A 22,792-nucleotide genomic window follows, 5' to 3' on the forward strand; every position below is an offset into this window, starting at 1 on the left:
GGAACCCGGATAATGGAAAAGGAGCCGGAAGCAAAAGCAGAGAGGCCCTGAAGCAAACATGGAGAGCTGGCCAGCCACCAGCGATGCCAGCGGGCACGCTGGGGACAGATTTCATCTCTTAGAGGCGGGAGCACCGTAACGGGGCAGGGAGCACCCTGGCTGCTTAAATACTGGAGAGAGGCCATGGCAGAGGAGAGGGGTGAGGGAGGGATGGGCAGGAGGGAATCCCAGGGTCCTAGTTCTCCCTCAGGATTCTCAAGAGGAAGCCTTACAAATAATTATATCCTAAACTCTGTAGTGCCTGACATTGAAGCAGGCGACGGAAAGGGAGAAGCAAGCTGGAGAAGGGGCTGGGGGACGGAGAGGCGTTCTCGGTGCCCCTGACTCAGGATTTGGTCCCCAGCACCCCACGTGTCAGTCCAGCATCAGCAGCCTTGCCCCCTCCCTGGGGAAGTCGGGCCTCGTCCTACCTACCTGGCTCTCTGAGATGGAGGCCTCATAGTAGTCCAGGATGTCTGTCACAGAACAGCACTCAGTCACTCGCCCCACCCTCATCCCTGGCCACCCCGACCTCCACCCGCCTCCGCTGTCTGGTGGACACTGAGAAGGGGTGACCCCTGCATGAGGCTCCTGCTTGGACCACATGATCTCCAGGCTCCCAACCAGCCCCCAAGTTCAGTAACTGCCCTCACAGGCCTAGGCCAGCCCTTCCCACTACTGCTCCTTCGAAAATCGGGGGACTACTCACCCAGCAAGGCCTGGAAAAGGTCACTGTGCAGCACCCTGAGGAGAGGGGGTGCCCATCGCAGTAGAGGGGGTGCCAGGAGCCAGAGGGCGGACCTGGGAGCTGGTGAAATGCAGGTGAGGGGGGATTGGGAGAAGAGACAGAGACCAATGTACTCACTCACGCCATCTTCCCAGCCTTTGCCCTTTCACCCCGGACTCTGTGGAAAGGTTCAGGGAGAGGGATCCCCAAAGTCTCAGCCCCCTTCCACCCGCAGGTCTCTCCTCCACAAGGACTCCTGTTTTTCACCTCTTGGTCTCTCCGACATCTCTCTCTTCTCTTACTTTAATCTCCCTAATCCTCCAGGATTGAGGCTGAGCTGTGTTCTCCCTCCCCAAGTCCAGCTGTTAGCTAGAGCAGGCGCTCTCCGAACCAACAGATATCCCATTCCTTCTCCAGGTCTCCGGGCACCACCACCATCACCCTGCTCCACGCACCCTGGCCCCTTCTCCCCAAAGCCAGTCACCGCTTAGCTGTACTTTCCTCAGGGACCGAGGAAGAGAGCTGCCCCCGACTGAGGCTCCATAGCTCAAAAATAAAGGGAGCTGAGCCCAGCTCTCTCTCCTCCTGGGACTGTCCCCAGTGGGAATGGGGAAAAAAAAAAAAAAAAGGCATAAATTATGCGGGACTTATTTATTTACTTATTTATTTTTATAAATATATTTTATTGATTTTGTACAGAGAGGAAGGGAGAGAGATAGAGTTAGATACATCGATGAGAGAGAGTCATCGATCAGCTGCCTCTTGCACACCCCCTACTGGGGATATGCCCGCAACCAAGGTACATACCCTTGACTGGAATCGAACCCGGGGACCTTTCAGTCCCCAAGCCGACGCTCTATCCATTGAGCCAAACCGGTCCCGGCTGTGGGACTTTTTTAAATTAATTTTTAGAGTGAGGAAGGGAGAGAAAGAAACATCGATGGGCCTCCTCCCACACCCTGACTGGGAATCAAACTTACTACCCTTTGGTCCAACCACCTGCGCTACACTGGCCAGGGCTACCTGGGACTCCGTGACCCAGAGCTGGAGAAGGGTGGGAGAGGGAAGAGACATGAGAAGCCCTGCAGTTCCTGAGCGCATGTCTCAGGAGGAAGAAACAGAAGGCAGGTGGAGAGCGGTAGATGTTGAGGAAGGTCTCAGAGGCCTAAGGGGGAGGCAGTGGACCCCAGGAGGAAAGAGGAGCTCCTTCATACTGTGAAGATGTTGGTGTTTCCGAAATTCGGGAACCTCCTAGGTCTCGGGGGAATATGCTTGGGACACTCACACCCCAGCTTGTGTTCCCCACCCCCCCCACTTTCCTCCCTTTTGTAAATTTCACCGGGGATGCCAAAGAGTCATCCTTCCATGCCTCTGCCTCAGCACCTGTCTTACACTTCTCTCTTCCCACCGCTTCTTTCTAACTCCGCCTGGTAATGCTCCTTTCAGGCCACCCTCCATCCCTCCGGCTGCAGTTGCCTAAGCCCCTCCCTCTTCAGTCCCGACCTATCCGATCCAGTTCGGACAGGTGGGATGGAGGAGTTTGGGGAGAGAAGGGACGTTTGGAGATCACCCTAGGTCAACCAGAATGCGGGGGGGGGGGGGGGGGGGGACTCCGAAACTACAACTCCCAGCATGCCCCGGCGCCCGGAAGCCCCGCCCACCTCCCGGTGCATTGTGGAGAATGAGTCAGGGGTTGTAGGACCCAAGCTTTCACCGACAGAACCAGAGCGCGAGGTCAGCGCTCCGGACGGCAGCGGCTAAGGCGGTTCAGAGATGCAGGCGGCGAGGCGGGCCCCGAGCGTGGGGCGGCAGCTGCTGAGGTTGGGGGGCGGAAGGTGTGTGTATCCGGGAGGGGTGGGGGCGGCGGCCCGGGCCCGGGCCAGCACTGACCCTCCGCTCCCCACAGCTCACGGCCCTGTGCCATCCTGGGGCACCCCCGGCCCGGCCCAGCCCAACGACACTATGCCAGTGGGGCCGCTCAGGTAAGAAAGTGACGGTGGCCTTAAGGTGGGCGACCGCCTGGCGCCCACCTCCTGCCGCCGCCGACAGGGGTCCCCCTCTCGGTGCGGTGACCTGCTGACCGCCCTGGCGACGGAAGTGGGGGAAAGGGCAGGCCAGGGTGCCCTGGGCATGAAACTGGGTGAAAGGTCTCCCCGTCCTGGCACCTCGCTCTGGCCCTCTGCTCTCCTTGGCATTTCGGCAGACCCTTCCCCAGCCGCGTTAACTATCCCTTTCCCCAGGCGGTTCTGGACAAGTCAGATTCGCTCTCCTCTGAGGCTTCCACCGGGGCAAAACCGGCCAAGGCGGTAGGTGGCCCCGACCGGGAGGATCTAAGCTGCCAGGGGCGGGGCCCACCCCAGCAGCCAGCTCCTGAAGGCAGCCAGCTCCCTGAAGCCTCCTGCTTCTCCTGTTGCAGGAATCTAAGTCCTTCGCTGTGGGGATGTTCAAGGGCCAGCTCACCACAGACCAGGTGTTCCCCTACCCGTCAGGTAAGGGCAGGGGAAGCCAGAGCTGGGGAGGGCGGGGCAGGTGCCCTGATCACTGGCCTGACCTGTCTCTGCTGCCCCCGCAGTGCTCAACGAGGAGCAGACACAGTTTCTCAAAGAGCTGGTGGGGCCTGTGTCCCGATTCTTTGAGGTAAAACACCTGGGCCCGGGGAATAGCGGGCTTGGTCCCAATGGGGTGAGAGGTGCATATGGGATCCTGTGCCTTCCCAGGAGGTGAACGATCCTGCCAAGAATGACACGCTGGAGAAGGTGGAGGACACCACTATTCAGGGCCTCAAGGAGCTGGGCGCCTTTGGCCTGCAAGTGCCCAGTGAACTGGGTGGCGTGGGCCTCTGCAACACCCAGGTGAGCACCTCAGCTCCTTCCCAGCATCCAGGCCTGTGGTCTCCTCATCTTGGCAGGCTCAGCTCCTCCCCTCCCGGGGCTAAAGTCTCTGCCAAGCCCCTGCCCTGGGGGACCTTCGGGATATGGATTCTCAAGTACACACCCCCTCCAGACACACCACTGAACTGCACCATCCCCGAGGGCCATGGACCCCACCCAGGTTCCCAAACCCTAATGAATCTCCTGTAAGTGGAGACTACCCGACAGGGTAGGAAGCCATCACGACCTGGGCTGGACACCCACCAGCCAGTGTCCTTCTCTGCCATGGTCCCACTTCCTTTCTCCTGGGAGTGCCCGGGTTGGGCTCTGCCTATTGCTCACCAGTTACAGCCCTAGGTGCCTGCTTCCCCTTCAGTACGCCAGATTGGTGGAGATCGTGGGCATGCACGACCTTGGTGTGGGCATCACCCTGGGGGCCCATCAGAGCATTGGTTTCAAAGGCATCCTGCTCTTTGGCACGAAGGCCCAGAAAGAAAAATACCTCCCCAAACTGGCATCAGGTAAGGCAGGCCTTGTAGCCCCAGAATTAGGGGTGGCCTGGGCTCAACACCAATTAGGCCGGTGCTACTTAGGCCGTCACACAGTTTGGCATGTTGGCTGATGAGATTTGGGGAAAGCATGATAGGGTGCTGGTAGGGAAACGGGAAGAAACTAAATACCCCGAGGTGTTAAGGGGTAACTTGGGGGAGCGCTGAGGGACCTTCAATGCCCCTCAGGCCCAGTGATGGGCACAGCGTAAAGGAGCTTTCTGCCCAACAGGAGAGACCATCGCAGCGTTCTGTCTCACTGAGCCCTCAAGTGGCTCAGATGCGGCCTCCATCCGAACCTCGGCTGTGCCCAGTCCCTGTGGAAAGTATTTTACCCTCAATGGAAGCAAGATCTGGATCAGGCAATCTTCCTCCCATTTCTCCCCTCGGCCCAATCCCAGGCCACACTGCTCTGTCCTCCATGCCCTGACTGCCCTCTCTCCACAGTAATGGGGGCTTGGCAGAAATCTTCACCGTCTTTGCCAAGACACCAGTTACAGATGCAGCCACAGGAGCCGTGAAGGACAAGATCACAGCTTTCGTGGTGGAGAGGAGCTTTGGAGGTGTCACCCAGTGAGTGGGTTTGGGGAGGAAGAAGGTTGAGCCAGGGAGGGCAGTACTGAGCTCTGGGGCAAATGGCTGCTACAGGGCATCTGGGAATGTGTGCAAAAGCCAACACAGCTGGAGAGAGTTCCTTTGGGACTAAAACCTATGAAGCGGATCTAAAGCTTTAGCTCCAGCAACCAGTGAGCCCAGCACTGGACAGGACAGGGCCAGACCTCAGCCCTCTGGGCACGTTGTGTGTGCAGGCCAGGAGTTGTAGTTCCTCCCTGGTTGGTAAGAACGAAGGGAACTCGTAGTTTTCCCTACAGCTTGTTGAACACCCCTCTGCTCTGCCCCATCACAGCGGGCCCCCCGAGAAGAAAATGGGCATCAAGGCTTCGAACACGGCAGAGGTGTACTTTGATGGAGTCCGAGTGCCATCTGAGAATGTGCTGGGCGAAGTGGGAGGCGGCTTCAAGGTCGCCATGCACATTCTCAACAACGGGAGGTTTGGCATGGCGGCGGCTCTCGCAGGCACCATGAAGGGCATCATTGCTAAGGCGGTGAGTGCCAAATCTAAGTCACATTGTCCCCCTTCAATGTGTCCCTGCTCCCCCTTGCAGAGACCCTCCCCACTAGCAGCTCCAGACCTGATCACTTAGGTCCCCATCGAGCCTAGACTGAGCTCTTCCTGGCTGTGGCCAAAGCCCAGCCCAGCCCCTCTCCTGAGAGGACTGGAGAACCACAGTGGGACACGGTGCTCTCTTCCAGGTGGATCATGCTGCTAATCGTACCCAGTTTGGGGAGAAAATTCACAACTTCGGGCTGATCCAGGAGAAGCTGGCCCGGATGGCTATGCTGCAGTATGTGACAGAGGTGCGAGTCCTCCATGTTCCTTGCCTGTGGCCTTCTGCTCAGTCGGGTCAGACTACAACCCCCAGCAGCACCTGGGGCAGTGGGTCTCCAGCTTTACACCAATGCCCTAGGGGATGCGGGGAGGCATAGTCAGCTCAGCTGCTGCAGAAGGGGGAGCCATGCTGTTCTGCTGAGGTGCTTTCCAGAGGGACTTGAAGGTTATTCTACCCCCACGTCCACACTTACCTCTCACCCCTTTCAACAAGTCAGATTCCTAGAATCCCCTGATGAGCCGACTCAGGGAACCAAATATTTCAACATGCCTGACATGTGGCGTTAGAAGGTGAAGGCAAGGGCTGCAGGGAGCTGGGGTAGATTTGGTCTTGGAGATTTGGGTGATTAGGTCAAATCTAACGCAGCCTTTTTTGTTCTCATGTTCCAACCACACAACCTCAGTCCATGGCTTACATGGTGAGTGCCAACATGGACCAGGGGTCCAAGGACTTCCAGATCGAGGCTGCCATCAGCAAAATCTTTGGCTCGGTGAGGTTTCGGGCCTGTGGGGAGGGAGAGCCCAGGCGGGAGCTCAGCCCCAAAAGCAACCTTATCTGGTTCTTTGTCCCTAGGAGGCAGCCTGGCAGGTGACAGATGAGTGCATCCAAATCATGGGGGGCATGGGCTTCATGAAGGTACGGATGGTCTCTGCCCTGGGAGCCGCACTGGGCTGGGAGGAGCAGGCAGCACAGCTCCCTCACAGGCACGTGGTCTGTCTTCCCCGGTGCCAGGAGCCCGGAGTGGAGCGTGTGCTCCGGGATCTTCGCATCTTCCGGATCTTCGAGGGGACGAATGACATTCTTCGGCTGTTTGTGGCTCTGCAGGGCTGCATGGTAAGGAGGAGGAGAAGTGAGGGGAGGAGGTGGGGAGGACGGAATCCTGACTGTTGTACCCTCCTGCCCACAGGACAAAGGGAAGGAACTCTCTGGGCTTGGCAAAGCGTTGAAGAATCCTTTAGGGAATGCCGGCCTGCTGCTAGGAGAGGCAGGCAAACAGCTGAGGCGGTAAGCTTAGGGACCAGGGTAGGGCAGGTTAGTGTATGGCAACTAACCAATCACAACTAACCAATCACTTTCCCCTCTCCTCTAAGGCGGGCAGGGCTGGGCAGTGGCCTGAGTCTCAGTGGTGTGGTCCATCCGGATTTGAATCGGAGCGGTGAACTGGTAAGGAGTCCAAGCTTGAGTGGGTGGAAGACAGCCTGCCTCCAGAGCTGATGGGGCTGTGTCTCCTCTGAGCCCTGGGCCCCTTCCTCTTATCTTCAGGCAACGCAAGCCCTGGAGCAGTTTGCTACCGTGGTGGAGGCCAAGCTGATAAAACACAAGAAGGATATTGTCAGTGAGTGAGACCTTCCCCATTCCCACCCCTCCCTTTTCCTCTCCCTCCGACTGACACCCCTCCCCCCATCCCATCTACCTGACAGATGAACAGTTTGTGCTGCAGCGCCTGGCAGACAGTGCCATTGACCTCTACGCCATGGTGGTGGTTCTTTCCAGGTGAGCAGGCAGTGTGGGAGGCCTGAGCTGCAAGGGGGTCCTGGGCCAGGGTCACAGCCCTGAATTTTTGTCTCCCGCTTCCCACCAGGGCGTCAAGATCCCTGAGTGAGGGCCACGCCACAGCCCAGCATGAGAAAATGCTCTGCGACAGCTGGTGCATTGAGGTGAGAGTCGGGGTTGCCAAGAGCAGGTGGGGGGCCCAGGGCACAGTCTCGAACCCCCGTTCCCTGTCCCCAGGCTGCAGGCCGGATCCAGAGGAACATGACTGCTCTGCAGTCTGACCCCCAGCAGCAGGAGCTCTTCCGCAACTTCAAAGGCATCTCCAAGGCCTTGGTGGAGCAGGGTGGCGTGGTCACCAACAACCCCCTCGGCTTCTGAATACTCCCAGCCAGGGCCAGCAATGTGCCTTACGCCAAAGCCCGGGCCCCGCTGTGGGCCCGGCTCTCCCTTGAAGGGGCCTTACTCCAGGACTGTGCCTGCTCTCACAGGGAGCACTCACTGCCTTACAAATAAAGCTAACAAGTCATGCCGTGCTACCGTGTCTGAGCCCTTTCCTCGCTGCCTGCCTCCCTCCCAAAGAAAGGAGCCAAAGGCGTAGGGAGTTTGCCCCTATTGCTTTATTTGGTGTTTTATACAAGTGACTAAAATAAATATAACAACAAATGCAGCTACATCGGCCCCAAATACCAAATACCCCAGCTTTGACTGCTGTCAGGGGTGACCAGTCCCCCACCCCCTTCATCCCACAGGAGCAGCACAGAGCTGACTGGGTGGATGAGGTCACATTTTGGGGTTAAAACAAGGGGCCCGGGAGATAGGGGTTCTTCATATAAAAGAGAAAATACCTACTAAAAAAATAGTCTAAAATATGTAGAAAAACCTATTTTAACCCCCCAAAAAGCTTACAAAAAACAATACTAAAAATAACCAACGGCCCCTGTCCCCCTGAGGGAGGGGGAGGAGCCAGGCACTGCTGGTAGAGGCACAGTGGTAACCTCACGGTGGGCAGCAGCCACGGGACAGGCTGAGCCCAGGCACCCAGGCACCACAGAGGAGGAATGAGCACCCAATCCTGACAAGACACCCAGTCAGGACAGGAGCACCAGGCACTGACCGGACGGGCCAGGGGTGGCGCTTCAACATGGCGCACTGCTGGCTCTACATGACGTCCACAAAGAACTCACTGGGGTTGCCCATGGCCATGTGGAAGCTTTGGCGGCTGGCTGTCAGCTCCGGGGGCACTGAGCCTAGGTCTCTGACTGGAGGGGCCCCCGGGGGCTGCACTGCTGGAGGGACAGGCGGGGGAGGTGGGGGCATCATGACCACCATCATGGGATTATAGGGAAGGGCCATACCGGGGGGTGGTCCGTAGGGATGAAGCCCTGGGTGGGTTCGGAGGTTGGGAGCGCCTGATGAGCTCCTGGAAGGGGGAGGGCCCCCATCACCGGTCCCACCAGGCTCCCCACCCCGCCGAAGGCTGCCCCCCCGGCTGGAGGGCTCAGACTCACTGCCGCTGCCAGACTTGGACTCGGGGGCCCGCTCCTCAGGCCTCCCTGTGCGCCCTGCACCCCCATCGCTTCGTGTGGACCCACTGCTCCGGCTCCCTGTGGGGGAGAGGGAAGGGGGGCAACTGAGCCCAGGCCCAAGGCCCCTCAGCCTCCCGAGCCCCTCTCCCGCCTCTCCTCCCCGGTGTCCCCCTGCCCCCTTACCCTCACCCCACAACTGTATTGGCACCTGGCAGTTCCTTACCTTCACTGTGCTGGCTGCTGGCACTGCCTGCCCCGTAAGTGTAGGATGAGAGCTCGTGGTAGGGAGGGGGCTGGGGGCTGTATGGGTGCGGGGCTGGGTACTGGTAGGGGAAGGTGTGCAGCAGGGGCCACGGGGTGGCCCCAGGCAGAGGAGCCAAGGTGTCCTGGTCGGAAGCCCCGCTGGAGCCATCGTTGTCATTCAGAGACAGGTTGACCAGGTCTGGAAAGAGAAGAGACAGTCACTGCTTCAGGGGCCAGGACGCCAAGATGCTGAATAAAGAGGAACTGTGAACCCTTTCCCCAGAACTATCCATGGCGGGGGCTCAAACAAGGGCCTCTAACAGGAATTCCCCACCTGCCATGCCATCAGGGCGGGAGTCAGCCAGGGCCACAAGTCCATATGCTTTTATGGGACTCGGGAAAAGGCGCCCGTGCCCAGCAGACAGAGCCCTGTGCCTGGGGCACAGCTGGTCCCGCAGAGCACTGGTGGCATTAGCCCCGACCTGGGTCATCGGCCAGCGCAGGGCCTGGGCAGCACATGCTGCTCATCGGTGCACAGGGACCCTAGCTGGTTTCTGGACGAAGTCTGGGGTTAGAGAGAGGCACTCACAGCCCTCACAGCCGCCACTGAGGTCTCCGAAGACGTAATAGCACTGCTCAGAGAAGGTGATCTTGTTGACAGTGTGTCGGATAAGGCCGGCCTTGAGCAGCCCGCTGGCGTACTTCCGGGCCTCCCGCCGCTCCGGAAAGCCCTCCACATGATGGTAGAGCCAGTCGACCACATCCGAACCTGGATCACCGGCAGAGAGAGGCCTCAGACTCTGTTTCACTCCCGGCCTGAGCCATTCCCAGCTTTGACCTCCTCCTCCTCCTCCTCCCCTGCCCATGCCACCTGCCAAGGCCCCAGCCATACCCAGAAAGGCATTAGGGATGGTGATCTTGAGCCACATGCGGTCCCGAACTTCCAGTCCAGATTCTGGAGATGCCATGGCTTTGGTCACAGAGGCCATGTCCGTGTGGATGGAGAGACCTCGGCCCTCACAGCCTGCCAGAGGAGGGGGAATCAGGCAGAGCCCACTCCCAAGGAGCGAGGGGGTCACAAGCCTGCAGCCTTCTGGGAAGGGGGATGAGGCGGGACTAGGGGCTCACCATCAGGCAAAGAGGACCCAGACGTGATGGTGCTCATGGACGAGGAGCCCGGATAGGCTGGGAAGGTGCCGGTCAGTGCAGCCGAGTGTGAGACCCAGGCGGCGGGGTCAATGGGCTGGATAGGCTCATCTAGGACAGAGACCACCAAGATGACCACTTCCCGGAACGCCACCCCGTCCCTCCCTGACTCTGATCTGTCCTTCCTCCACCCCCCCCAGGAGCCGCGGCCCAGCCCTGCTCTCCCAGCTCGCAGCTGCAGCCCTCCTGAGCGCCACTCACTTCGGGGGAGAGTGAAATAGGCCTGGGGAGAGGGATCCCAGCACTTGGCCACGGTCAGCACGATGGGGCTGTAGGGAGAGAAGGCCAGTCAAGACGGTGTGGAGAGAGGCCGCGGAGAACGGAGGCCGGGAATGAGAATGGGTTGAGGAACCGGAAGAGGGAGAGAAGAAAAGACAAAGCTGGGCCCGAGAAGATGACGGTGGAAGGCTCCATCCACTATGAGGGTGACTCACCAACTTGGATAACTCTTAGAAACACACTGAGTCAGACACGCGAGTACACACTGTACACTTCCATTCAGAGAAAGCCCCCAAGTAGGTAAAACTAACGCATGTTGTTCAGGACACATGCAGGGCTGGTAAAACTATCAGGTGAACCGAAGATTTCGTCATGACTACCCCCAGGGGCCGTGAGGGGGGCGGGAGCCGGAGGGACACTGGGGGAGACTTGGGGCATCAGACATCTTCCACTTCACCATCGAGGCAGCGTGACAGGGGCACTCATTCACGCCAGAATGACTCATGACATTACACATCTTTTGTTTTGTACACCTTTTACATAAATGTTGTTTTGCTACTTTTTAAAACATGAAACAAAAAGGAGAAAAGGCAAGGACAAGAGGACTGAGGACGGAGGCCAGCTCGGAGCTCACCCTGGCTTGTGCACAATGTCCCTCAGCACTCGTACCGCGTCGTCGTTGCTCATGTTCTCAAAGTTCATGTCATTCACCTGGCAGGGCGGGGCAGTGGTCAGAGACAGGGGGGAGAGGCCGCGCCCCTCCCGAGGCCCTGCCCCCGCACACCTGCAGAAGCATGTCCCCCGGCTCGATGCGCCCGTCCGCGGCCACGGCCCCCCCCTTCATGATGGAGCCGATGTAGATGCCCCCGTCGCCCCGCTCATTGCTTTGGCCCACAATGGAGATGCCCAGGAAGTTGTACTTCTCTGCGGAAGGAGTCCATGTGATGAAGGGAAGCCCAAGCCATGTGACCCCGCGCCCTGGAGACCAAGTCCCCAAACCCCGTCCCTGACTCCCTCATACCCATGTTGAGTGTGACTGTGATGATGTTGAGAGACATGGTGGAGTCGGTGACGCTGCTGAAGGAGGAGGTCTGCGGAGGGAAAAAGGGAAGGAGCTAGACTAGACTGCCTTCAGCAGCCCAGGAACAAGTCTGGGACCGTCTGGGCCCTCATACCCACTGAGCAAGGCAGGTCCCCAAGTTCCCCAAGATCCATCACCCATGACCCTCACCCTCTCCAGGCGAGGTGGCCGCTGCTTCCTCCGCCGTCGGTGGCGCTTGAGGAGGCGAGAGGCGCTGCTCTGCTCGGTGGAGCTGCTGAACCTGCCGGGAGGAGGGGAGGGAGCACTGCAGGCCGAGGAAGGGAGAGGACTGGGCGAAGGAGGGAAGGGAGGGGCTGGTGCCCTGGGGGGTCTGTGGAGCCATACCTACTCGTGGTGTCGTCCTCGTCCGAGTCCCCCAGGCTGGTGCTCTCCAGCTCGCTGGTCATGAGGGTGGAGGAGCTCTCGTACCCGGCCAGGTGGCGCTCCAGCCTCGATGGGCCGCTGGGCCTGTGGCCCCCAGCTGAGTACAAAGAGCAACTTCAGGAATCAAGGCTGCTGCTCCTCACCCTCCTCCAGGCTCAGGGCTGACCCAGCCCCTTCCCAGCTCCCGTCTCCCCAGCCTCAGAGCCGACCCCTCACCGCCATGCTCACTGCTGTCTCTCCTGCGAGGCCGCTCCCGCCTCAGAGACACCACCGACTCGGTTTCGGTCTCAGGCTCCAGGTTCTCCCGGCTGCTGGACACATTGGGGCTGGAGGGGCAGAAACGGTGCCAACGGTGTCAGTGGGACAGAGCTCCAAACCCTTGGCTTCCCCTCCCAAGAGGCTTCGATTCCCTTCTCCTCTCCCTTCAAGGATCCCCAGGACTCACTGGAAGGACGGAGGTCTGGAGTCCCCAATGCCACTGGTCCTCTCCGGGGGCAAAGGGGGTAACGGTGGGGTTGGAGGCACCAGTTCTGCCCGAGGCTCCTGGGGTGGGGGAGCTATCTCGGGTTGAGGATTATCAGAAGACACAAGCTAGGATGCAAGTGACAAAAAAAATAAAAAAAGGATCTACTGGGATGGGAGGCATATGAGATGGGAGTAAGGGAAAGGACTAGAAAAGGGGACAGGGTCTGGCAGAGCCTGGAAAAAAGCATGAAAAAGCAGGAGTAAGCATTAGAGGCCCCAGAAAGAGAGGGATGAGACTTCAACTAGCGCTCCAAACAGACAGGGAAGCAAAGAGCCAGGATCCCCAACAACTAATCAGGGTGCGGCTACAAGGCTGGACTAAGGCGTGGAGGAGCTTGGTGACACAGGAGGGACTGGCCCTCAGAGCCAGGGCCCCTTACCCAGGAGACGACCCTTCCGTTGAAACAGGGGAGGCGGGCATTGTCATCTGAAATCTCTTCCTTCACCACCCTGCGAAAGCCAGCACGAAAGGTCAGCGGGACTGGACTAGCTCCCTCCACACCCACCCCCAAAGTTTCTCCCTTTTAAAAAACTCACAAAGAGGATTCTTTTTCTCTTTATTTATTTCTGAGAGGAAGGAGATAGAGAGCTAGAAACATCAATGAGAGAGAATCAAACCGGCTGCCTCCTGCACTTGGCCCCTACTGGGACTGAGCCCGCAACCAGGGCATGTGCCCCCAACCAGAATCAACCCCGGGACCCATCAGTCCACAGGCTCTATCCCCTAAGCCAAACTAGGCAGGGAACAAATAGGATATTCTATTTGTCACCATTAGCCGAAACCGGTTTGGCTCAGTGGATAAAGCATAGGCCTGCAGACTGAAAGGTCCCGGGTTTGATTCCGGTCAAGGGCATGTACCTTGGTTGCAGGCACATCCCCAGTAGGGGGTGTGCAGGAGGCAGCTGGTCGATGTTTCTCTCTCATCCATCCCTCTCCCTTCCTCTATGTAAAAAAAAATCAACTATATATATATATATATATATATATATATATATATATATCATTATTTATTTTTTTTTAGAAGGAAGTCTGCACTTAAACAGATTCTTGGACTGGGGGCTCATATCCATAAGCTCATTCACCTTCAGCACCTGTCTCAGCCCCTGTAGCTTTTCCAGAACTACCTTCACCTGAAGTTTTCGTAATTCTAACTTGGGCTTCTTCAGCATTTTGACTTTTTAACAAAGACATCTTGGAGCAGACAAATAGATGGGCAAGCCTTTTCTGTCTTTTCCAATGCTATCTGACCACTCTCTTCAAATCTGTCTGAACCTCTCGGGTCATGATTTCCATCATCATCTTCTGGATTTGGAGGACCTGTTGATGCTGAACACAAGAGGTCTTCCAAATCTAATTGTTGTGTCTTTTAGTGAAACCAACAAAGAATTAAAAAAAAAACAAAAAAACACAGAATAGCCGAAACCGGTTTGGCTCAGTGGATAGAGCGTTGGCCTGCGGACTAAAGGGTCCCGGGTTCGATTCCGGTCAAGGGCATGTACCTGGGTTGCGGGCACATCCCCAGTGGGGGGTGTGCAAGAGGCAGCTGATGGATGATTCTCTCTCATCGATGTTTCTAGCTCTCTATCCCTCTCCTTTCTTCTCTGTAAAAAATCAATAAAATATATTTAAAAACAACAACAACAACACAGAATAGATGAGGCAAATAACCATCAGTAGTCTGGGCATCAACAGGAGCTTCAATCATGGCCTGCCATCTTTTGACCATGGAGCCCATTTTGTCTCCATGGTGAGATCCATGCCATGGAAATGAGGCAGGTTTGCCCTGAACACCCTCAGTAATTAGCTTGAATTTTCTAAACGTAACTTCATTGCCCTGCAGGTCAGCTACACTTGCTTCAAAAACATGGCCTCTGAGACCTTAAGATGCAAGTTTGCTTTCTGTGTTCTGGAGATGAGTGCTTTTCCCAGTTCCTTACACTGAACAGAGCCAGTGCTCTCACGTCACACCGATCTCTCTTAGAAAATGGAGCGACCCCTGCTTCATGGCTCCCTTTCTGCCACCTTTCCGGAGACCCTTGTTCTTGCAGACCACCATGGTGCTGCTCAGAGAACCAAAGGGCTCTCCAGACTCCATCAGCTCAAGGATGCTGAACTTCTCCCACCCCATCTAAGTCCTCTTCTCACTCTTACACCTAAGATATCCACAAACTCAATGCCACTTCCTTATTTCTTCTTCTCTCCCCAGCTCATCCTCAGGGGCTCAACGCAGCTCCGAAGATCTCTCTGAGCCTGACTCAGATCTCTCAGTCCAGTTTAAGAGACCACTCCTTAAGATTACCTCAGTTGCCCCAAATATCCATCTAACCTTAGCAGCCTGGCTGGCAGCCTCCACTCTGTTTCTCACATATCTTCCCCCCTAAAAGTCATTGGTCCTCATCTAAGACTCTACTCTTACACTTTCTTTAGTTTTCTCTAACTCACTTCAGGGAGCTGTCCAAGTGCCATCTTTGCCTGGGTAAAAATAACCACTAAACATAATAATGGTACTTCCTCAATAGGCTGAGAGTTCCCAAGGGGAGGGCAGGCCCTGATCCCATTCCCCTGTGCCTCACCTGCCACCGGACTCTGCAATCTGCCCCACCTGACAGACTCCAATGACCAACCCTGGGGGTCCCAGCTCCCACGGGTCCCTTGAGATGGACCGGACTAGCCCCTTCATAGCCACCGTGAAATCAATGATATTCAACACCATGTCCTCCCACACAGCAAAGCACCTGACACTTCATAAACATCAACGAATACTTGTCGACTAAAGGAATACACATATGAACGATGAGCCTCTCTGCCCTGAACAGAATCTCATACACACACCCTCTCTCACGCCAAATAGGACATCCTGTCCGATTAACCTGTTAGCCTAATATGGTTCTAGACCCCTGGATACATGCCAACTTAATCCCATTTGCTTTCAATGGGACAAACACAGCCAAGTCACCACCAATCGGTCTTGGCATAATGTCATACTCTTCACAACATAATACCAATCTGTCTCAGCATAACCCAGCCTTCCAAATTATTCCAGTCTGCATTACCATAACCTAGTTTATGGACTAGTCAGACTCAATATTGCCAATTACCACTGGCCAAGAATTAACGTGTGCTACGCACCTGTACTAACCATTTTACTCTATCTCCATCTCACAGAAGAGATCAGGCACAAATTTTTTTATTTTTATTTATTTATTTTTATATATATATTTTATTGATTTTTAACAGAGAGAATGGGAGAGAGATAGAGAGCCAGAAACGTCGATGAGAGAGAAACATCAACCAGCTGCCTCCTACACACCCCCCACTGGGGATGTGCCCGCAACCAAGGTACATGCCCTTGACCGGAATCGAACCTGGGACCCTTCAGTCCACAGACGGATGCTCTACCACTGAGCCAAACCGGCTTCGGCAGGCACAAATCTTTTTAAATTGCCCAATTACACTGCTGACCAACAGAAGAACCTTGATTTAAACCCAAGGTAACTCCCCAGACTACCTTCCCAATGGCCAACAATCTTTCTAGACAGAGCCCAGCTGATTTGGCTCTCCTAGAACCCAGGCTATCCCAGCCTAATTCAGCCTGCCTTCAAGAGCTGAGGTTGAGCCCTAGCTGGTTTGGCTCAGTAGATAGCATCAGGTGCAGACTGAAGAGTCTTGGGTTCGATTCTGGTCAAGGACACATGCCTGGGTCGTGGACTCAATCCCTGGTAGGGGGCGTGCAGGAGGCAGCCAATTAATGATTTTCTCTCACCATTGCGGTTTCTCTCTGAAATCAATAAAAATGTAAAAAGAAACAAACAAGAAGAGCTGGAGGTTGAGCCCTGGCCAGGTGGCTCCGTTGATTGGAGCGCTGTGCTGTGCACCAAAAGGCTCCAGGCTTGATTCCTGCCTGGTCAGGCCACATGACCTGGGCTGCAGATTGGATCCTTGGTCACATCGACGTTTCTCTCTCTCTTCCTCTCTCTCTCTCAAATTGATAAAAACACAAGTGAGGATTATAAAGAAGGAGGGGGAGAGAGAGCTGAGGCTGAGGTTCAGTACCCAAAATTATAAACACAAAGGGGTTCATTCTGCATTATTTATTTATTTATTTATTAAAAAATATATTTTATTGATTTTTTACAGAGAGGAAGAGAGGGACAGAGAGTTAGAAACATCAGTGAGAGAGAAACATCGATCAGCTGCCTCTTGCACATCTCCCACTGGGAATGTGCCCGCAACCAAGGCACATGCCCTTGACCGGAATAGAACCTGGGACCTCCCAGTCCGCAGGCAGACGCTCCATCCACTGAGCCAAACCGATTTCGGCTCATTCTGCATTATTTAAAGTCCCAGGTTAGCCCAGAATGTCCCAAATTACCCCAGGACAGCTCAATATATTCTAGCACAGCCTAGAATGTCCCCACATGCAGCTGCCTGCACCAATACACACTAGACTCTCCCCATACAGCTGTCAGTATTGGCAGAGACACCAAGAGCCCTGTCTGCCCTGCACTGAGTGTCCCAATAAAGACAAGGCCCTAATACATCCTAAGGTCAACCAATACAATCCCATAGAGACCAGAACGGCCCACAACTCTCCAGAATAGCCCAACCTACTCTCAGCCCCCAAAAGCCCGTACGGCACCCTCTGCTTTAGTACAGACTACACTGTCTCAAAACAATCCTGGCAGACCTGGTGTAGGACAAATGTCTCAAGTTGCCCCAGTATAGCCCCATCTACACCAGATTTCATAGTATCTCTGTGTGCTACGGCACTGCTCAGAATGAACTACTAGAGAATAGATCCACCTACCTCAGGGCAATCCAGAGTACCCCAAAATATACCAGTGTGCCCCTCTCTATTCCGGCATGACCTAATCTCCTCTAATCTGGTTTGTGGGTTGGTATAGCCCAGTCTTTCTCCTGCAGCTCCGGGCGCCTCAATCTGTCCATCCCGGGATATCCAACCCATCCCCACACAGCCGTCTGCTCCTCACAGCCCAGGACCGCCCAGCACGGCCCAGGCTGCCCTGTGCCCCTCAGTACTGCCCAGTCCCCTCCAGCTCGGCCCCCATCTGCCCCAGGCTAGGCCTCGAGCTCACCCGAAATCCTGATCCATGGACTTGAAAAAGTACTTGGCGCCCGCGGGCCGCTGCAGGACGCTCTTGAAGTCGCCGAGGGTGATGCGCTCGGCCGGGACGGGGATCTTCACCAGGTAGGGAGTCTCTTCTTCATCCAGGTGGTAAATCACCTTCGTCTCCCCGACGCCGCCGCCCCCCGCCCCGCCGCCCGCCATGGTGTCGCCCGCGCGCTCTCCGGCTCCGCCGCCCACCCGACCGGGCTGGCCGCCCCGCCGCGCCTGCGCACACCCAGCCCGCCGCGCGCGCGCGGCCCGGACGCCCCAGAGCGAGGCGGGTACGAGGGGGGGTAAGGCAGGGGTCCCCGGGGCGGCGGCCAAGGGGGGACGGGCCGTGGGGCGCGACCCAAAGCCACGGGCTCGGCCGCCACCGCCGCGAACACCATCCAGCGCCCCGCCCACCTCTCCCCACGTCACGTGGCCCAAACGACCCGCCCCTCGCGGCGCCCACGTCACGTGTCCGGCGCCCCACCACGTGACCGCCTTCACCAACGGTCTCCCTCGTGGCCCCGCCACCGTCCCCCCCTTCCCCACTCCCGCGTCCTCCGAACACCCTGGCCAAGTTGGTCTCTGCCCCCGGGGGCAGGCCGCACACCCCCACTTCGCTCAGCCCCTCGGGCAGGGGCTCCAAGCAACTGTGGTCCGATGGGGGATGCAGGCGTGCGGGGAGGGTGGGGTTTCAGGGGTTCGAGCCTGGAGATGAAATGGGCAAAGCCAACTGAATTGTTGGGCAAGAAGGAGGGTCACTTTTTTAGCCCCAGCTTTAGGGACGGATTTCTGGACCACCTCCAGGCATCTTTTCCAAAACCTCCCTCCCAAGGACAGTCAGTGAGGGCTGTAAACACAAAGAGCCCACTCTGCTTTATTTACAACACGCAGGCAGCCTGCACAGACAGCGGCCAGTATTGTTAAAAACAAGGTGACCCAGAGGATGATCACCTGTCTTCCTTCCTCCCGCAGCCAAGCCGTGGTACTCCACCTCTGAGCTGCCATGCCCGAAAGGGGAAGTCCAAAATTAAAAATAAAACCAGTGTAGAATAAATGGGGATGGAGAGAAAAGATGAGGGAGGGAAGTGCTATATTTACACTAGCGTTTTATAGACAACTGTCCCATTCCATCCCCATTCCAACCCTGGCACATTGTGAGAGGTGGCAGGTCCAAGGGACAGAGATGGTGTCTAGGGACTCAGACAGCCTCTCACCCCCACCTGCAATGGGTCCCAGTCCACAAGGTGGGAAGGAAGAACAGAGTAACAACTCATTTCCAAATGAGTTTGCCTTGGGAATTCCTGCCTTGAAATGGGACAATACCCAAGCTTCAGGGGATGGGCTGAGGACCCCGAGGCTCAGTTCCCAAGTCACGTTGACATGTGGAAGTTCCAGCCTAGAGACAGTGATGTCAGGGCTCCCCAGATTTGGGAGTCCCCCCTAACCGCCGGGCCTCTGGCCGCAGTTCCTTGCACTTCTGGCAGTAAAAGAAGTCAGGGACGTTCGTCTTCTTTATCTTAGCACAGGAGAGGTGGATCCACGTTCCACAGAGGCTGCACTCAATCATGGGCCGCCCGGCAAAGGGCTTTCGGCAGTAACACGTGATCAGGTCCCACGAGTCATCACCTGGGCAAAGGAAGGTGGGTTTAGTTCTGTGCCTGAGCTGCTGCATCCACATCAGCCCCACACCCGTCACCCCCGCTGCCCCTGGGCAACTCCCAACTCCTCACCGGATTCCACCATGATGTCCTCATCCATGACCCGCATCTCCCCTTCACTGGAGCTGGCGTCTCCATCCTGGCTTGTCTCAGTGCTGCCTACCTCCTTGCTTTCACTGTCAGTGGGAGGGGCTCCTTCAGGGTGCGCGGGGACAGGGGGCCTAGGAGCCTCAGGGGGTGCTGGCAGCACAGGGGCTGGCGTGTCACACCCTCCCATGGCTGCCATCTCTTCCTCCTCCTCGTCCTCTTCCTCCTCCTCTTCTTCAGAGTCTGTATCACTGGGAGGTGCCCGGGGAGGCCCGGGGGGTGGGAGTCTATCCCCTCGCTCTGCTTTTTTCAACTTCCGCTTCTTGCTCTTCTTGATCCGCGACCGCTTCTCCCCATCCGCAGGGGCTGGCCGGGGCCTCCGAAGCACCCCGAAGCCAGCCCCCGCTCCGGGCCCCAACTTTCTGTTCTTTCGGTCCTTCTTTCGAGGAGGCTGGGAAAGGTCCCCCTGGGAAAGGGGCACCGGGGTGAGAGCAGCAGAGGGCCGGGAGGCATGTGTGAGGGCTGAGGGAGACAGTGGAGACGCCATTTTGGGCCCATCTAGATCAAAGAGAGAGTCCTTGAGCTTCATCTTCTCAAGCAGGGTGGCACTGTCGGGTGCCTGCAGACGAGAGAAAGTGGACCTCGGGGGTCCTGGCTGGGTGGGACCTGCTTGGGCGGCCCGTCTCTTGGATGACTTTGCCTTCTTAACAAAGGTCTGGATGGTTCGGAGATCTGAGGGGGCCGAGTCCCAGCCATCGCTGTCGGCCGCACTCTCACCTCGCAATGGAGAGCTGGAGCCCGAAGCTGGCCAGTCACTTTCCTTAAAAGAGGAACAAGACCAGGGTCAGCAGGGGGCCCAGTGTTACCTCACTCAGTTCCTCTACAAACCTAGCTTAAGGACTAAGGACGAATCTACTCCAAATACCCTGCCACAAACATCAAACCACTGTACTCAATGTATCCCCACCTCAATTCTCATTAGCATCTCCTATTACTTTTGCTCTTCAAGTTTAGCCATTTCCCCAATTCCCGCTGTCTTTGCAACATTGTATACCTCCAACAAGAACTTTATTGTCTAGCTTTCCGTACGGCCTCATTGGTGATCACTTAGTTTCTAAATATTTACCCAAAACACCTTCCATTAACAGAACACCAACACCATTCACTGCTGCTCCAGCCACCTATCTCTTAACCCCACCCCCACCCCAGATAGCTTTCCTACTAGAACTTCAATGGCCCTAGTCTTACACATAGTTCCCGATGGGCTTCTTCTGTAAGTAAGTACAACTCCAGTTGCTCAACAGACCTCTACAGTGCCAGGCCACTACCCTCAGTCAGCTGACCTCCTGTTCCTACCTCTTTGCTGGCGGGGATGTAACCGGCATAGGCCAAGACAAAACTGCAGAATTTGTTGAAATCCTCAATTGTTCTCCGCCGTTTCTCCGGTGGCTGAAGGAAGGAAAGTTGCATCATGTGGAGTTTAAGAGGGGCATTTCCAAAGGCATATACCCAGGAATAAGGTGGGAGGGAGGGAAGGAGAGGGTGAGAGGGAGGGGAGAAGAGGGTTGGAGAGGAACACTGGGCTGCAAAGGTAAGGGAAACCTCACCTGAGTCTCTGGCTTAAGGGTCGGAGGTGGATCTGTGAAAGCAATAAAAGCTGAGTCAAAGGACTAGGAAAGAGTCTGGGCAAAAATCCCACTTCTACATCTTGGGGATCCCAAGCGAACCTCCAGCTCGCCCAGGTCCCTAAGCCTGGGCCCGCAAGCCCCTGCGGAGCCCGCTCCGCCCCTGCTCCCCCGCCCGCCCCGCGCGGGGCGGAGCCTGGGCGCGGCGCCCTCCCGGGCCTCGGTATAGCGCTCCCCTTCCCCTTCCCCCCGCCCGGCCTGCGCTCCGCCCCCCCGCCCCGGTCTCTCCCGACGAGTCCACTCCGCTCCCCGGCGCCCCGCCCGCCACACCGCTCCGGGGCCGAGCGGGCTGCGGCGGCCCGATCCTCCGCAGGCGGGGGCCCCGGGGCCGAGCTGCCGCCGGGCCGCGCTCTCCGCCCCGGCCCTCCGGGCCCAGCACGCCGCCCGCCGGGCCGGGAGGACCGCGCCGCGCCGCCCTCCGCCCCCCGGGCCCCGGGCGAGCACGAGGCCGGCGCGCCCCTCACCCCGCCGCTCACACCAGCGCCGCTCCGCGTCCGGGACGGGCCGGGCGCTCTCGCCCGGACGCGGCCCCACCTGCCCCCACACACCGCGCTCCCCACAATGTCGCGGTCCCTCCGCCCCCATCCGGGGCTTTGGCCCCTCCCCGCCGCGAGCAGCTCGGGCTCCCCGCCGGGCCCCCGGGCCCAGTGCGGAGCTCCCTCCGGCCGCCGCCTCCCCCACCCCGTACCCGCCACCGAGTCCCCGGGCTCCGGACCCCGAACTCCGGCCCCCGCCCCGCTCCTCTCCCCTCACAGCGGCCCCGCTGCGCCCTCGCCCTGCGCAACTCCGAGCCTTTCCCCCGCGCCGCCCAAGTCCCCGCTCCCCGCACAACTCGCCGGCCTGGGTCCCGCACCCCACCCGCCCGCCGCCCGCAACTCCTCGCCTCCCCGCGCCCCGGCGGCTCCCCGGCTCCGGTCCCCCCTGCCGCAGACAATACCAGACTCCGCACAACTCTTCCCTCCCTCCGGCCAGCACCGGCCACCCCGGCGGCAACTGCCGGGAGCTCGGCGCCGCCGCCAAACTCCACCGCGGGGAACTACCGGCCCCGCACTCAGCCCTCCGCCTCCCCTCAACTCTCCGGCCCGACCCCGGCCGCCCAGCCCCAGGGCTCCCACTCGCCGGAGGCCCTTTCGGCCCCAACCCCAGGCTGCTTTCCAGCTCCCACTCCCGCCACCCCCCAGCACACAGCATCTGGTCTCCCAACTACCCCGGCACAGCCTCCCACTCCGGCTTCCCCAAGGTCTCCCAACTCGCCGCCCGCCACCTCCAGGGGCAGCCCCCGAGCCCCTCCCCGCCTCCCTCGCTGGCTCCGGGCTCGACCTCCAAGTTTGCCAATTGATCCCTTGTCCGCCCCCCTCCGGCTCAGTGCTCGGTGCCGGTCGAGAGCTTACCTTCGGGACTGGGCTCCGCCATGGCTTCCAGCATCGCCCCCTCCCCTCCTCCCGGTCCGGCGGCCCCCTCCCGAGCCGGGGATCCCGGTGCCGCCTCCGGTGCTCGGTGTTCCCGCTGCCTCGCTCCACAGAGGTGTCTGCCTGGCCCCGGTGGTGACTCGAGTCCGCTAGCCGCTGCCGCCACCTCCACCTCCCTCTACCACTGCCTCCCGCACTCCCGGACCGAGCCCCCTCCCCCCGCGCCGCCGGCCGCCTGCTCCCTCCTCCTCCTCCTCCTCCTCCTCCTCCTCTCCACTCCTTCCTCCCTCCCTTCGCGGGTGCCGGCGCGCAATGCATCAAGGGGCTTGTAGTCCATCTGGGTGCAGCGGGAAGGGGACAGCATGAGCCTTGGGAACTTCAGTTCCCAACAAGCTACAGTTTCGCGCCGGCGCACTAAGCCGCTCCCCTCCCCCTGGGAGTGGCGGGGAGATTGGTAGCAGAGGGTAGAGCGGAAACGGGCGCACAGGCTCCTGGGAAATGTAGGCTGGGCGGGACTACA

General features: G+C 58.0%; 3 protein-coding genes across 7 annotated transcripts; 1 reads left to right on the forward strand and 2 right to left on the reverse strand.

Moving 5' to 3' along the window:
• The first annotated feature begins 2,428 nt into the window (after positions 1-2,428).
• ACADVL (acyl-CoA dehydrogenase very long chain) lies at positions 2,429-7,662 on the forward strand. 2 transcript variants are annotated; one of them, XM_084864254.1, is made up of 20 exons: positions 2,429-2,586; positions 2,673-2,748; positions 3,007-3,072; positions 3,183-3,255; positions 3,339-3,403; positions 3,484-3,618; positions 4,013-4,157; positions 4,417-4,546; positions 4,632-4,757; positions 5,092-5,290; positions 5,499-5,603; positions 6,039-6,125; positions 6,209-6,271; positions 6,368-6,469; positions 6,543-6,640; positions 6,727-6,799; positions 6,899-6,971; positions 7,057-7,129; positions 7,218-7,293; positions 7,367-7,662. In XM_084864254.1, the coding sequence occupies exons 1-20, from the start codon at positions 2,540-2,542 to the stop codon at positions 7,505-7,507; spliced, it is 1,953 nt and encodes a 650-aa protein (XP_084720380.1). In that variant the 5' UTR covers positions 2,429-2,539; the 3' UTR covers positions 7,508-7,662. The 2 variants fall into 2 exon arrangements, with proteins under 2 accessions (XP_084720380.1, XP_084720379.1); XM_084864253.1 differs by having other exon boundaries at positions 2,438-2,601.
• Positions 7,663-7,728: 66 nt separating this feature from the next.
• On the reverse strand, positions 7,729-17,859 carry DVL2 (dishevelled segment polarity protein 2). 2 transcript variants are annotated; one of them, XM_084864252.1, is made up of 15 exons: positions 17,411-17,859; positions 12,694-12,763; positions 12,234-12,379; positions 12,005-12,114; positions 11,750-11,885; positions 11,555-11,645; positions 11,345-11,414; positions 11,108-11,247; positions 10,958-11,034; positions 10,306-10,373; positions 10,027-10,155; positions 9,791-9,922; positions 9,488-9,667; positions 8,879-9,097; positions 7,729-8,733 (listed from the first exon to the last, which is right to left on the reverse strand). In XM_084864252.1, the coding sequence occupies exons 1-15, from the start codon at positions 17,602-17,604 to the stop codon at positions 8,288-8,290; spliced, it is 2,208 nt and encodes a 735-aa protein (XP_084720378.1). In that variant the 5' UTR covers positions 17,605-17,859; the 3' UTR covers positions 7,729-8,287. The 2 variants fall into 2 exon arrangements, with proteins under 2 accessions (XP_084720378.1, XP_084720377.1); XM_084864251.1 differs by having other exon boundaries at positions 12,017-12,114; positions 17,411-17,736.
• Positions 17,860-18,278: 419 nt separating this feature from the next.
• On the reverse strand, positions 18,279-22,541 carry PHF23 (PHD finger protein 23). Of its 3 annotated transcripts, none has more exons than XM_084862683.1 (5): positions 22,255-22,541; positions 20,786-20,817; positions 20,535-20,627; positions 19,164-19,998; positions 18,279-19,059 (listed from the first exon to the last, which is right to left on the reverse strand). In XM_084862683.1, the coding sequence occupies exons 1-5, from the start codon at positions 22,286-22,288 to the stop codon at positions 18,845-18,847; spliced, it is 1,209 nt and encodes a 402-aa protein (XP_084718809.1). In that variant the 5' UTR covers positions 22,289-22,541; the 3' UTR covers positions 18,279-18,844. The 3 variants fall into 3 exon arrangements, with proteins under 3 accessions (XP_084718809.1, XP_084718808.1, XP_084718807.1); XM_084862682.1 differs by lacking the exon at positions 22,255-22,541 and adding an exon at positions 21,340-21,439; XM_084862681.1 differs by lacking the exon at positions 22,255-22,541 and adding an exon at positions 21,328-21,426.
• Positions 22,542-22,792: the final 251 nt, after the last annotated feature.

The sequence above is a fragment of the Pipistrellus hanaki genome (genome assembly GCF_964339955.1).
Source record: "Pipistrellus hanaki genome assembly, chromosome: 16".
Classification (NCBI taxonomy): Eukaryota; Metazoa; Chordata; class Mammalia; order Chiroptera; family Vespertilionidae; genus Pipistrellus; species Pipistrellus hanaki.

Excerpts from the sequence above, each read along its gene's own strand:
- ACADVL (XM_084864253.1), top strand. The coding sequence starts at position 2,540 with ATGCAGGCGGCGAGGCGGGCCCCGAGCGTGGGGCGGCAGCTGCTGAGG. Across the intron at positions 3,619-4,012 it reads TGGGCCTCTGCAACACCCAG|TACGCCAGATTGGTGGAGAT; the intron begins GTGAGCACCTCA and ends CTTCCCCTTCAG. Across the intron at positions 7,130-7,217 it reads ATGGTGGTGGTTCTTTCCAG|GGCGTCAAGATCCCTGAGTG; the intron begins GTGAGCAGGCAG and ends GCTTCCCACCAG.
- PHF23 (XM_084862683.1), bottom strand. The coding sequence starts at position 22,288 with ATGCTGGAAGCCATGGCGGAGCCCAGTCCCGAAG. Across the intron at positions 20,818-22,254 it reads GGCGGAGCCCAGTCCCGAAG|ATCCACCTCCGACCCTTAAG; the intron begins GTAAGCTCTCGA and ends TTGCTTTCACAG. Across the intron at positions 19,999-20,534 it reads ACATCCCCGCCAGCAAAGAG|GAAAGTGACTGGCCAGCTTC; the intron begins GTAGGAACAGGA and ends TCCTCTTTTAAG.
- DVL2 (XM_084864252.1), bottom strand. The coding sequence starts at position 17,604 with ATGGCGGGCGGCGGGGCGGGGGGCGGCGGCGTCGGGGAGACGAAGGTG. Across the intron at positions 11,886-12,004 it reads AGACAGCAGTGAGCATGGCG|CTGGGGGCCACAGGCCCAGC; the intron begins GTGAGGGGTCGG and ends CTTTGTACTCAG. Across the intron at positions 9,923-10,026 it reads TGGGTCCTCTTTGCCTGATG|GCTGTGAGGGCCGAGGTCTC; the intron begins GTGAGCCCCTAG and ends CTCCTCTGGCAG.